Source organism: Acromyrmex echinatior, chromosome 2 (assembly GCF_024713525.1).
Source record: "Acromyrmex echinatior isolate Ae372 chromosome 2, ASM2471352v2, whole genome shotgun sequence".
NCBI lineage: Eukaryota > Metazoa > Arthropoda > Insecta > Hymenoptera > Formicidae > Acromyrmex > Acromyrmex echinatior.
This window is the reverse complement of record NC_141853.1, coordinates 19531847-19545735: the sequence shown is the minus strand read 5'-3', so window position 1 is coordinate 19545735 and position 13889 is coordinate 19531847. Positions and strand designations below refer to the sequence as shown.

At 26.5% G+C, this 13889-nt stretch overlaps 2 protein-coding genes and 1 long non-coding RNA gene across 25 annotated transcripts in view; 1 reads left to right on the top strand and 2 right to left on the bottom strand.

Moving 5' to 3' along the window:
* The window catches only part of LOC147910591 (uncharacterized), a 98409-nt gene that overhangs the window by 53612 nt on the left and 30908 nt on the right, over nt 1–13889 (top strand). For 16 of the 19 annotated variants that reach the window (XR_015544173.1, XR_015544185.1, XR_015544184.1 and 13 more), the window contains 2 exons: nt 147–322; nt 8572–8743. This is a non-coding gene — a long non-coding RNA (uncharacterized LOC147910591). Of the gene's footprint in view, nt 1–146; nt 323–6463; nt 6841–8571; nt 8744–13889 lie in introns of all 19 variants that reach the window. The other 3 variants (XR_015544174.1, XR_015544181.1, XR_015544177.1) reach the window with 3 other exon arrangements.
* LOC105143655 (odorant receptor 46a-like) lies at nt 2660–6381 on the bottom strand. Of its 3 annotated transcripts, XM_087403188.1 has the most exons (7): nt 6194–6372; nt 5555–5644; nt 4797–5184; nt 4007–4339; nt 3543–3744; nt 3112–3267; nt 2660–2862 (listed from the first exon to the last, which is right to left on the bottom strand). In XM_087403188.1, exons 3-7 carry the CDS (start codon nt 5156–5158, stop codon nt 2806–2808), a joined length of 1110 nt encoding a protein of 369 aa, XP_087259314.1. In that variant the 5' UTR covers nt 5159–5184; nt 5555–5644; nt 6194–6372; the 3' UTR covers nt 2660–2805. The 3 variants fall into 3 exon arrangements, with proteins under 3 accessions (XP_087259314.1, XP_087259313.1, XP_011050408.2); XM_087403187.1 differs by lacking the exon at nt 2660–2862 and having other exon boundaries at nt 2905–3267; nt 5555–5663; nt 6194–6381; XM_011052106.2 differs by lacking the exon at nt 2660–2862 and having other exon boundaries at nt 2905–3267; nt 6194–6381.
* LOC147910593 (4-vinylanisole receptor-like) lies at nt 9671–13811 on the bottom strand. 3 transcript variants are annotated; one of them, XM_087403232.1, is made up of 6 exons: nt 12708–13810; nt 11996–12331; nt 11386–11587; nt 11063–11218; nt 10578–10599; nt 9671–10267 (listed from the first exon to the last, which is right to left on the bottom strand). In XM_087403232.1, the coding sequence occupies exons 1-5, from the start codon at nt 13067–13069 to the stop codon at nt 10588–10590; spliced, it is 1068 nt and encodes a 355-aa protein (XP_087259358.1). In that variant the 5' UTR covers nt 13070–13810; the 3' UTR covers nt 9671–10267; nt 10578–10587. The 3 variants fall into 3 exon arrangements, with proteins under 3 accessions (XP_087259358.1, XP_087259357.1, XP_087259359.1); XM_087403231.1 differs by having other exon boundaries at nt 10578–10641; nt 12708–13809; XM_087403233.1 differs by lacking the exon at nt 9671–10267 and having other exon boundaries at nt 10276–10641; nt 11386–11471; nt 11529–11587; nt 12708–13811.

Genomic DNA, 13889 nt, shown 5'->3' with positions numbered 1-13889 from the left:
TATTTACGATACTGATAATTTTAATTTCCATATAGATATCGTCTATAGACAATGTTTTTTTCCGTTTACCGATTTCTATTCATCAATATTCATTACCATCATATAGAAACGTCGCATTTACTAACAGGATTTTTTTTTTATTTCAGGTTAAGTTCTTAGGGAATCTTTTGTCTGTAGTGTCTTATGCGCCATAATGAGCCAACATAATAAGCTACTATTTTCATAAAAAACTATTTTCATGAAAAACGAAATATTGAGATAAATGCTGGGTTCCGCTGCCATTGATGATATCTGTCTTCATTTATCTCCAATTTTAATGAAGGTAAATGTTCTTTTAGTTTTTCTATTGTTATCTTAAAATTTTGACCAGAAGTCACGAATATATTAAACCTTTTTACAAATTTTGTTTATTTTAATATTTTACTTTTTAACCATAGTATAAAAAATTAAATACATGGTTCTTTTAACAAGATAAAAATTTTTGTCTATAACAAGGAAGTCGTATGCGTATACGTATAATTAATATGACATTGAAGTTATATACATGTATTCTTATAAATATATGACTTCATGGTTTTGTTAGTATAGAAAAATCCTGTATTTAAATTTTATATAAGTTATATTACATAGTTAAAAAATAAAACTATAATAGTAATAAGGTTCAATAAATTAAACAAACAGAAAGACAAAGGGCTACGAGCCTAAAACACTGTAATTATAATAAAATAAAAGAATTTTTGAATAGTTAATAAATAAAACATGTCATCAAGTTAAAATATAAACTTTAATTTGATCGATAACAAATAAAACAAAATAAACGTTTCGATCCCTGTTGGATCAATTTGAAAAATAACAATGGAAATATTACATAGATAAAATATATAAAAATTAAAATTCGCTCTCGATCGCAATATCAAATATAAATTTCGCTCCAAAGTAAAATAAAAGTTATAAGGAAGTTGTAGTCGACAACAAGATATTCCTTTGGCTTGTGTATGTAGATTAAGGACAAACATGTTTCTTTTATTAAGTCAAAGTGATATGATATCTCTTATTAGGCAATGCGAGATTGAATGTAAACATCTCTCCAAGATGCTTAGAGACAATGTTATGTAAAAAATAAAATTATCTCAAAAAGCAAAAGTTACACTCAAATTTAATAGGTCAAGTTGTTTTTTTAATATGATGATTAGCAACGCTTTTGAAACTTAGCAAGATGATAAAAATTTTATGACACTAAGTCAAAATATTTAACATCATACAATTCAAATAATTATTAGGTGTTGGAATTAATTCGTAGCGTTTTACAAGTGATGGGAAGTACTTTCATTAATGTATTTTTTAATGCTCATGTGAAATAAATAACATTCTTTCATTTAAAAACGCTACGAATTAATTCCAACACCTAATAGCAAAGTCATTAGGATCATTAACGTTCTTCACAAAAGCCATTATTTGCGTGATAGTATATAACATCGTATTAATTAGTGCTACTTACATATAATCTGTAAATATTGTAAATTATCATTTGAATAAAGATGTCTCCATGATTACGGTTGGAAACAGCCAGCGATCATAAAAATTGCACGTCAATTTCATAATGTGCATAATAGTATTTGATCAGAAGAAAAAGATACACATATATATTTTATATATATATATATATATATATATATATATATATACGTATATTTATACAATGTGTCTTAATGATACTGATAAATAAGTATAGAATATTTTAACGATTTTAACTGCTCTCAAAGTGATTTTATTTTGAAAAAAATCATTATCACGTTAAAAGATATGAAATATCTTTAATGAAATATGATTTCAAGAAGGTATATTATGATATCTATAAACATACGACACAATTCTTTGACATGACTTTACTTTCGCTGACGATATTTTTTCTCTTTTCTTCTATACATTTAACATCTAAATCTTTGAAATAAAGTTTTAACAGAATCTCTCTCTGTTAAGAATAATATCAATCTTGCAGTGATTGTCTATAATATAATATATTTACGTAAAAAGTAGTTAATAAGATTACGCCTGTGATCAATTTTTATTGCAAAAAATTTATTTCAAAATTCAATTTTTATTGCAAAAAATTTATTTCTACATTTAGAGAGTGAGTAAATTTGTAATATAGTAGGAAAGAAATAACGCTTAAAACGTTCATCGATATGAGATATGAGATACTAATCTTCATAATGTCTTGATGTACGCTATTTATCGATTATATTGTACTTATCCATTATAAAATTTTATTCATTATTATCGCTGTATGCGACAGTTTTATTTTTCTTTAGTCTGTTATCTCAATCTTTTTCTCAGTATATGTATGCATTTTTTAATAAGTATGAACTTGAAAGTAAGGGTTTTAATTTATTCATTTCCGCAACTGCTTTCTTTATTTTTACTGATATATCTTTTGAATTGCTTCTTGTACACAAATGTTATTCCAATTTGTTTAATAATCTTTCTTTGAAGATCTTAATTTTCTGTATCTTGTAATTTTCGTAAATATATACTTCGTAATTTTTTAAATATTTATGAAATCTAACTCTATATATATTTGAGTACATTTAATAATATCATAAAAAGTCTACAATTTTTATGATATAAAACAGATGAAAGGTGTAATATAAAAAAAATACAGATAAAACTTGTTTATTTATATACGTAATATTTGAGACTTGCAATTACGCAAGAAACTACGATTACTATCGCAGACATTTTTACACTTAATGTTCCTTGATACTTATATTTTAAATACTTTTTATTCTTCCTTAGCCAATATCACTATTCTTCTTTTGTTTGTTTAAGTATATTATATACTGAATATGACATCTTAAGAAGCTAAAGAATATATCGATATTTACGTAACATTATTAAACTCAATTATTTCTTAATAAGCCGATGGTAGAAAGTGCTTGTTTTTTCGCTGAATTCTTAGCTAAATTCTTACTATTGTATTGGCTGCAATACTGACAGGATCAGCATCGCAGACAATACGATGGAAAGAATTTAATCCATCTAGCAATTCAATAAGAAAATAAGTGTCATGTGCCGCGCAACTTTGCAGTTATAAAAAAATTTATCTCTAACCTTCACAAATGAATCTAGATTCACAGTAAGAATATGGGCACTAGAAAATTCGATTGGTATCAGGGAGCGATTCATAATCATTATAAGGTTTTCTCTTACTTTTTGATGTGCTGTTATCCAATCCATTCCGAAAATTTCATCGGAAAATTGAATGCTCTACAATAGAAATTGTCAGACAAACATATTTATATATGTAAAATATATTTCTTATTGCAACTAAGTTATATCAATGTAAAATTTAAATTAAATTTAAATTAAATGTTAAATGTTAAATTTAAATTAAAATTATGCTTTATTCTCTTTTTTATTCTATTATTGATGTGATTCTGGGATTTTGATAACAACATTTTTTTTTAGATCAAACGCATTCGATTGTGTGTGAGTGCGTGCGTGCGTGTGTATGTGTGTGTGTATGTGTGTAAAATCAGTACCTTTAATTTCACTTCATTCCCGCACCAACAATAAATAAGAATTTGCAAACACATACAGAATGTGTATAACATCAGTGGAATATATTTTGAGCTCAATGTGGTTCTTGCTAATCGATAAAGATTGGAACATACTACTAGCATACTTGCGATGAATTGAACGGCAATTATAATTTTGAACTTTTCATTCATCGTGTATGCAAATCTAGAGAAAAGAATAATATTGATATCCTTGAAATGATTATTATTGCTCATGACTAATCAAACATTACGATATTTTGAATTGAGTTAAACAATTTTTATTTAACTAATAAACAAAATTTAATATTCAAACGCGTATGATTGTAAGTAAAATATAAACAAACTCTGTATGTCTATTCGTGAGCGCGCGCTATGTAGTGTGCTCTGTACCTTAAAATTAATTAAGAGAAACATTTAAGCATATAAAATTCTATGCAAAGACTGACTTGTAGATATGATCGTGCTGACGTACACATTCACCCAAGTCGCCTCGACTGCGTAAGGATTTTCTCACACGGCACTCTAAGATCTCGATTTGGCAGTAAATATGTAGCAGCAATCCACAAATCATTATATCGCAAGCAACATTCACGATTGACGCAGCCGTTAAGCTCATTAATTGACGAAAGTACGTGAAATAATACACTGTATCGGACCATTCGAAAAGTATCCATTCTCTATACGCTAAATTTCCTTGCCGGAAATCCGTAAATAAAGATGTTAAATTCATGCAGCCACACGTTGTCTCAATAAGAACCGTGTAGATTATAGAATTGGTCCTGCAAAATGATTATGGAGACTGAACTAATTCATGATGACTTTGTTTTGTATTTTTCTCCTTTAATTATTAAAAAAAAATATTAGGTGTTGGAATTAATTCGTAGCGTTTTACAAGTGATGGGAAGTACTTTCATTAATGTATTTTTTAATGCTCATGTGAAATAAATAACATTCTTTCATTAAAAAACGCTACGAATTAATTCCAACACCTAATATATTTCATACTTCTTCCATAAAATAGCAAAAAGATTTTGTTTATTTAATGTTTATTTTATTATTAAAAATCGTATCTTATATTTGCCATTTTTGTCAATTAAATTTAAAAAATGCAAAATAATTATATAAATATGTTAAAATATTATATACTAGAACTCTCTCTAATGTAAAGAGAACCATGAGACAATAAAATTAAAATATGCGAATCTTTTGATTTCTTAAATGGAAGCAACTCCTTACCGTATTATATTATTATATTTTTGTCGAATCTCAATTTCATCTGGTTCCAAAGGTCTAAATGGTTTCTCAACTAATGCGTCAGTTAATATCTCGATATTCTTGCGATTTAGCAATAAACTCAGCATCTTGCAGCAAGCAATGACCATGGCTAGCATTATATAAAAAGTATCCGTGAAATCGTCCGCATTATTAACATTCAGGATAATATCCATGAGTTGTGGCAACATGAAAGTGAGCAATAGTAAGCACACAAAAATTGTATATACATTATACACTGTCCGTTTCCATAATGAAGACCAGGAGACTGGTGGCCGGCATCCTGCTATTGTCAGGATTTTCAGTGGAAATTGCATAACTTGCATTTCTTGAAATATCTTTTATTCGTTCTCTAATTTAAAATAGAACACTTATTATATGTATACTATATATAATATGTACTATTGCATATGTCTTATACAAGAGACATAATTATGAAAGATACGGAAAATATTATATATTTAAGCTAAAATTTTTTAGATAAATAAACTTAGATGCTTTTATTTCAAAGAACTGTTTAAAATATTTATAGGAAAATTTTAATAAAAATTTAAAACATAGTGTTTAAATTTTATTTTTATATTTTAATCTTATATATATTTCTTTTATCTTTAATAAACGCAAGATATTGTTGTGTAGAAGACAAAATAATCCAGATATATTTAACACTGTTTATTGTGGATGATTTATACACTTATATCTAGGCGACGTATCAGCCTTGCCTTTGTATGAACACTAGGTTTCGTATTGTTTACTGGAAAACTCGGCTTCGTTCGCTTTCTTCTCGCTGACTCGATTAACTCTGAGGGACACTAAAGATTAAAAGGATGCCTATAATTATATAGTGATTTTTGTAGTCAGTTGCGACCAACCGTTGTCATAGTTATCAAATTAGATACATGGATTGGTCGTATTATTTTTCACGTGAGATAAGGGGTACCAAATACAATTACCCGTTTCTACAATCTTATGCTTATTTTGATGAAGTACTGTATATATTAGGTGTTGGAATTAATTCGTAGCGTTTTACAAGTGATGGGAAGTACTTTCATTAATGTATTTTTTAATGCTCATGTGAAATAAATAACATTCTTTCATTAAAAAACGCTACGAATTAATTCCAACACCTAATATATTATATATATATGAGCGTGTGTAGTATAGTAGTGGACCTACTTTTTTACAACAATTTGTGACACGCAACATTTTATATTGTAAATCTAAGATTGGTAATTGAATAAACTTTAATCACTTGCATAATTAGCTAATTTATTCAATGGATATTGTGTAAATAAAATAAAATTGCGCAGAATTGCATTTTATTCATTATCTTTAGAAAATAATATTTATAAATGACTTACAGAAATAAAAAATATTAAGCAATGTAAACATTATACATTGATTTTAAAGCAATTTTTGCGGAACTTCAACAAATCTTACATGTCTATAGACACGTAACGTTACTTTCTGCATTGTTCGCCTCTTTGTAGTCCATGGCGGAGAGCCACACATGTCATCATGATAATTATATGTATACGTAACTTGTAATATATTCTGACTGGTAATAATACTTTTATAAAATAATATGCATAGCTGTGTGTCTTTTTTGCGACCTTTATATAAACTGTTAGGTAATACATTAAAATGCTCTAAAGGAAAAAAAACTTGTCGATAGCGAAACTCTTAGACTATAAATTAAGGTGTGTCACCATGAAATTTTAATGTAAGTAATCTATACTTACATACAAAAATATAGAATTTGTTAGTGTCGTCAGTTCCGTCTCACATCTGGCTGTCATCGTTAATTCTGTTACTCATATTGATCGATAATTCTGGCAGGATACAAGCGGTTAAAAGAACTTATTAAATATACATATATAGGTAAAGCAAATATACATGCTGTATTACCTTCAGTTAATTCTGAGCTAGTCAAAATATTGCGCAGAATTTCATTTTATCTATTTACTTTGGAGAATAATAATCACATGATCAATATTATGTATATAATGTAAGGAAAAAGAATAAATATAATATAATTATCTTAAATTTTTTTCCATTAATGCATATCTGCAAAATACAAACATTTAAAATATATTTATTTATTTAAGTATAAATTTATTTAAATATAAATTTTTACATTTAAAATATTTTTAAAAGATATTTATATAAAGTAAAAAATTTTAAACATAATGAATCGAATACTGTAAAAAGTACGGAAAATACGAGAAAACATTTTGGACAACAGTTGTATGGCTTGAAAGGGCCAACAAATAATGATAAAATTAATTTTTGAAAAAAAAAGTTTTCAGTAGTCATATACTATCTCTATCTTTTCAAATGGAATTGAATGATTGTGTGTGTGTGTGTGTGTGTGTGTGTGTATAATTCTTCTAAATATTCTGCATATAAAAATATTTTTTGCCGGATAGTGCTCGATAAGAACTAAAATTATGCGAATGTGACATTATTGGCCATTTGATTTTCAATTTTCTAAATATTTTTTCACCATTTCACAATTTGCAACATTGTCAAAGAAACCTAAATATACAATCGTGCTGACGTACACATTCACGCAAATTGTTTTGGCCGAGCAAGCTCTTTGTCAACCGGCACTTCAGTATATCGAGCTGACAGCATACATGTAATAATAAACCACAAATCAGACTGTCGCACGCAACGTTCACCATAGAGCCAATAGTCGAGCTTATTAATTGACGAGCATATATGATGTAGAATATCACCTCAGATGTGTAGTTATATGGTGTCCACTCTCTGTACGTTAAATTACCTTTCCGAAAATCGGTGAATAATGATGTCAACATTACGCATGCACATGTCGTCTCGACCAAAATTATGTACCATAATGTATTCGTCTTACAAAATAGATAAGCAGTTTGTTTTTCATATTTTTCATTAAACATTTTACATTAAACATTTTTCTTCGCACTACCATTCAATATAAATTAATTACTTTCACCAAATTTTTGAAATATTTTTATACATTATTAAAGAGAGCGAAAATTTTTTATATACTTACTGTATTATTTTGTCGAATTTTTTGCGGAATTCTATTTCGTCAGTCTCTAATGGGATAAATGGTTTTTAAATAAGAATATTGGTTAATTAATCCCTCTATTTTTGTGATTTGTCGAAAGACCGACCATTTTACAACAGGAAATAATTATGGCGAACATAATATAGAAAGTATCTGTAAAATTATCGGTATTGTCGACGTTCAAAGTGACATCCATAAGTTGTGGCAACACGAAGGTAAAATGCAACGATATTACAAAATATTTTATTCATTGTCGCTGTTTGCGACAACTTCAATTTTCGTCTGGCGTTCTCTGCATTTTTTTTCGGTATCTGTATGCATTTTTTATTAAGTATAAATACGGAAAGATAATTCCAATTTATTTATTTCTGCAACGTAAACACGTGACACATTGAATAATATTTGATAGAGATAATAAACAAAATAATTTATTTCTTATTTCCTCCATAGGATTTCTTAACTTTACAATGTATATCTTTTTTAAATAAGTTTATGAAAATTCTGTAAAAAAAATACAATCAAATTCCAATCAGATGATGATATTTACGACATTGATAACTTTGAAATTTTCATATAGATATCGTCTGTAGACGATGTTTTTTCGGTTTACCGATTCTTATTCAATATTCATTATCATTATGTGGAAACGTTGCATTTACTAACAGGATTTTTTTTTTATTTCAGGTTAAGTTCTTAGGGAATCTTTTCTCTGTAGTGTCTTATGCACCAACATAATGCTACTATTTTCATAAAAAACTATTTTCATGAAAAATAAGATATTGAGATAAATGCTGGGTTCCGCTCATAGATTGCTATTGATGATATCTGTCTTCATTTATCTCCAATTTTAATCAAGGTAAATATTATCTGTCTAAATACTCTTAGTTTTTCTATTGTTATCTTAAAATTTTCACCAGAAGTCACGAATATATTAAACTTTTTTACAAATTTTGTTTATTTTAATATTTTACTTTTTAACCATAGTATAAAGAACTAAATACATGGTTCTTCTAACAAGATAAAAATTTCCGTCTATAACATGGAAGTTATATGTGTATACGTATAATTAATATGACAATGAAGTCATATATATATGTGTTCTTATAAATATATGACTTCACGGTTTTGTTAGTATAGAAAAACCCTGTATTTAAATTTTACATAAGTTATATTACATAGTTATAAAATAAAATTATCTCAAAGCAAAACTTATACTCGAATTTAACAGGTCAAGTTGTTTTTTTAATATGATGATTAACTAATGTAGCAACACTTTTGAAACTTAACAAGATGATAAAATTTTTATGACATTAAATCGAAATATTTAACATTATCATACAATTCAAATAATTAGTAAAATCGTTAGGATCATTAACGTTCATTACAAAGGTCATTATTTGCGTAATAATATAAAACATCATATTAACTAATTACATATAATCTGTAAATATTGTAAATTATCAGTTTGAACAAAAGATGTCTCCATAATTGCGGTTGGAAACAGCCAGCGATCATAAAAATTGTACACGTCAATTTTATAATGTGCATAATTAATAAGTATTTGATCAGAAGAAATATATGTATTATATATACATTTATACAATGTGTCTTAATGATTAAGTATAGAACATTTTAACGATTTTAACTACTCTCAAAATGATTTTATTTTGAAAAAATCATTATCACGTTTAAAAATATAAAATATAATTTCAAGAAGATGTATTATGATATTTATAGACATACGACACAATTCTTTGACACGATTTTACTTTCGCTGACGATATTTTCTCTCTTTTTTTCTATACATTTAATATCTGAATCTTCGAAATAAAGTTTTAATAGAACCTCTCTGTTAGGAATAATATCAAACTTGCAATGATTGTCTTTAATATAATATATTTACGTAATTAATAAGATTACGCCTGTAATCAATTTTTATTGCAAAAAATGTACTTCTTTTATTTCTACATCTAGAGAGTGAATAAATTTGTAACACAATAGAAAAGAAATAACGCTTAAAACGTTCATCAATATGATACAAAATATGACTAATCTTCATAATGTCTTAATGTATGCTATTTATTATATATACACAAAACATATTCTTTATTATCTTTCACGTTTAGAATTTGTCGCACAGAATATTGATTTATACCCAACATAATCAAGTAAAAGAGTAACATTCATAGAACTCATTTATAAGACTACATATCGTCAAACAAAAAGTAATGTTTTTAATAATATATAAATTTCTATGACGTCACATTTTTTGTATTTGCAATAATGTAATTAAACAATAATATAATGTGTAATTTTTTCCATTTGAAATATAAATGCCATTTAAAATAAAATTATATATTTTAAATTCTCCAGTATTATCCTGTATATAAAAAATATTAAAACATTATTATTCAGAAATAACTGTTTCATATTTTGTTACATATATTTAATATATTCTAATATTAAATACAAAATGTTTAAAAAGAAACAGTCGTTATCAATTGCTAGAATATTATTTTTTCAGTCTTATCTTAAGTAGAGCAACAATTATTTACACCTCTTTACAGTTAAAAATATTTAATATTTATTATTAATTAGAAGACATCTAGTACTAATGTACATATTAATGCATTATTATAGAAATGAACAAACTACGCATTAATGATTAGTATCAGCAACTTTTAACTTGCCTTTATACTGTTATTCCTGTATCTGCGATAGCAAATTATAAGCAGAATATGATGTTTTAAGCAACTACAATAATTATAAATATATTTAAATTTTAAAATCTTTAAGAAAAATAATTCGAAATTTATATTTTAAATTATTGATTCTTGTTCATGATTACTTATTATAATCTTACTTATACTATGCATATACAATATACTATTTTAAAAATATTACTTTGAAAAAGTTTTATCACTACGTAAAAAAGACAGAAATTTTATTATAGTGACTATAGGTGATCCAATTTTGAATAAATTAAAGTATGTAATTAGAGATTTTTTTTACTTAATGGCTAAGAAAAAGAGCAAATGATAGAATAAAAGATTGAACAAAAGCAAAAATGAGAGAGTGAATAACTCAGAGTCATTGAAAGATTGAATAAGCATAAAAAATCTATACTTCATCATACGCTACGAAATTCAATTTTTGTGTTACACTTGATACTCACCGCTACAAAAGAATCTAAATTCATGTTAAAAATATATGCACTGTTAAATTCAATAGGTTTCATTGTGCGAATCATAATTATCAAAAGACTTTTCCTAGTTTTATGATCCAATGCTATCCATTCTATTTCGAAAATACTATCGACCAGTTGAAGACTCTATACATTTATGACATATTTTAATATATTACATGTTTTACTTCTAAACTCTTTATAAAAAAGCGTACGATAATTAACATATATACACATAATAAAACACATGTTTATGCACATGTTTATGTACCTGTATACAATAATTTCAAATTCGATAATGTTAATATACATACCATGAGTTTCAGTTTATTTCCAAACCAGCAATAGATGAAAATTTGTACAAGTACGCTCATCGTATATGCAAAAAACGCAATAAAATCTACAATTAATTCAGTTCTAGTTAATTGATACAAATTTGAGCAGACTACGAATGTACTTGCTATGAATTGAAACGCGATTATCCTTCTAAATCTCTCATTAGTTGCATTTGCGAATCTGTAAAGGAAATATTTTTATCCTAAGCATTAAATCTCTTGAAAAAATTAGAGATATATAAAAAATAGCAGTTATATAATATTTAATACTAATAGTCAAAATAAAAAAATAAAAAAATATTTATTAAAATATTCATTAAAATAATAAACTTAATATCGTAATTCAAGAACAAAATATGAATATAACGCATAATTATGCAAATATAATAATAAGTAGAATAAATAGAAATAATATTATAATAAAAGTTTCAACTACATACTATGCATATTTTAAGATTTAAAATTACGTAAATAAGAAAATGTAAATAAAAAAATATAAATAAGAAAAATTTTAGTATTATATTATTATATTTACAATCAATTATTAACTATTCCAAGTTAAATCTAATAAAATGTTCACAAGACTAACTCGATTATGTGACAATGTTGGCGTACGCAGTCACGTAAAGTATTCTGGCCATTTATAAGACCCTTCAAACGATATTGTAAGATCGTAATTTGACAGCACACATGCAATAACAAACCAACAATGAGACCGTCACAAGCAACGCTAACAAGACATGCGAATACCAGGCCTACGTATTGATGAGCGTATGTGAGACAAAATAGCACAAACGATGAGTAATCATATGGTATCCATCCTCTAAATGCTAACTGTCCCTTTTTAAAATTTGTCAGTAACGATCTCAAAACATGGCCTGTGTAAGTGATCATAATCAATATGGTATAGCACTTTGTCATGTTCCTTAAAAAATATGAAAAATAATAATACTGCCTTTATTTCAAAACAAAAATTATTAATTATCTGTTAATTGAAAAGGTAAGTAATAATTCTCCTGCCTTTATATATATAAAATTTATTAAAAATATATAAATAATACAAATATAGAAACAATTATACATACACATAATATTTATAATATTAATAACATTAAAAGACGATGTAATAAACATCTTCAGAAAAGAATGTTTTGATAATATTCTAGTTTTTTTAATTATCTTAACGATATTTCACATTTATAAAATTAATATGACAATTAGTATTTTCCAAGACTTTATTATTTTTTTACGTAGTCATTGAAAACTAAATATAAATCAAGACATAATTTTTTTGTACTCACTGTATTATCTTGTCGAATTTTCGTTGAATTTCGATTTCAACAAGTAGAAATGGTTTAAATGTTCCTTCCGTAAGATTTTGAATTAATTCCGCGAAACTCTCATGATTCACAAACAGATCGAGTATTTTATAGTCTGCAGCAAACATGGTCAACATCGCGTATAGAGTATTAGTAAAATCATTTGGATTATCAACGTTCAGGACAATATCCATAAATTGTGAAAATGTAAAGCTGTACATGATACTAATTATTAATAATGTATAAGCATCATATAACGCATGTTTGATCAGCGAAGTCGACGAGAAAGGTTGCCAGCATCCAGCGATTGTGAGAATCGCGAGTGTGAATTTTAGTGAGTTCATACCCTCTAAGTAAAATATTCTTTAAATTTCTGAACGTATAAAATGCCTCTTTTTTTAAAAAATTTCCACAATTGCATTAGTCTGATATGTACAACATATGATCAACTATGTAATTTGTGTTGCAACATTTTAAAATGCTGTTCGTATGCTCCATTGGTATTTTATTATGTTGCGTGTTATTGTCGTCAGTCGCGAATTAGCTGAGGAGATATGGATTTTACAACGTCTATAGCTCGCGATATTTTTGCTGAATTATCCTCTCAAATATATAATATCGTAATATCAAACCTAGACTGATATTTTCCGTGAATTAACGATTTCATGAGAATTCCATTCTTATACCTATATATAATAATATAATATAGTTATACACAACATTATAGACAACAGTTCAGATGTATGAAATTTTGATACATTGTTGTACTCATTCATTATAAAATATTTTATTCATTGTCATTGTCATTGTCTGCGACTTCAGTTTTCTTCAGTCTGGCGTTCCGTGTCTTTTTCTCGGTATCTGTATGCATTTTTTATTAAGTATAAATGAGGAAAGCATGATAGCCTCAATGTATTCAATTCTGCAACGTAAACACGTGACACATTGTATGATATTTGTATAATAATCAAAGTAATTTATTCCTCATAATCATTTCTACAGAATTTCTTAACTTTACAATATATCTTTTTAAATAAGTTTATAAGAATTTTGTAGAAAAAAAAATACAATCAAATTCCAATCGGATAATGACGGTATTTATGATACCAGTATCTTTAACATTTCATTTTATAAATATCGTCTATAGATGGTGACTTTTTCCGC

Excerpts from the sequence above, each read along its gene's own strand:
- LOC105143655 (XM_087403187.1), bottom strand. The coding sequence starts at position 5,158 with ATGCAAGTTATGCAATTTCCACTGAAAATCCTGACAATAGCAGGATGC. Across the intron at positions 3,745-4,006 it reads CAGCACGATCATATCTACAA|ATTTGCATACACGATGAATG; the intron begins GTCAGTCTTTGC and ends TCTTTTCTCTAG. Across the intron at positions 3,268-3,542 it reads GGAATGAAGTGAAATTAAAG|AGCATTCAATTTTCCGATGA; the intron begins GTACTGATTTTA and ends TTTCTATTGTAG.
- LOC147910593 (XM_087403231.1), bottom strand. The coding sequence starts at position 13,069 with ATGAACTCACTAAAATTCACACTCGCGATTCTCACAATCGCTGGATGC. Across the intron at positions 12,332-12,707 it reads AAATTCGACAAGATAATACA|GAACATGACAAAGTGCTATA; the intron begins GTGAGTACAAAA and ends ATATTTTTTAAG. Across the intron at positions 10,642-11,062 it reads ATTTAGATTCTTTTGTAGCG|TTGCTTAAAACATCATATTC; the intron begins GTGAGTATCAAG and ends TAATTATTGTAG.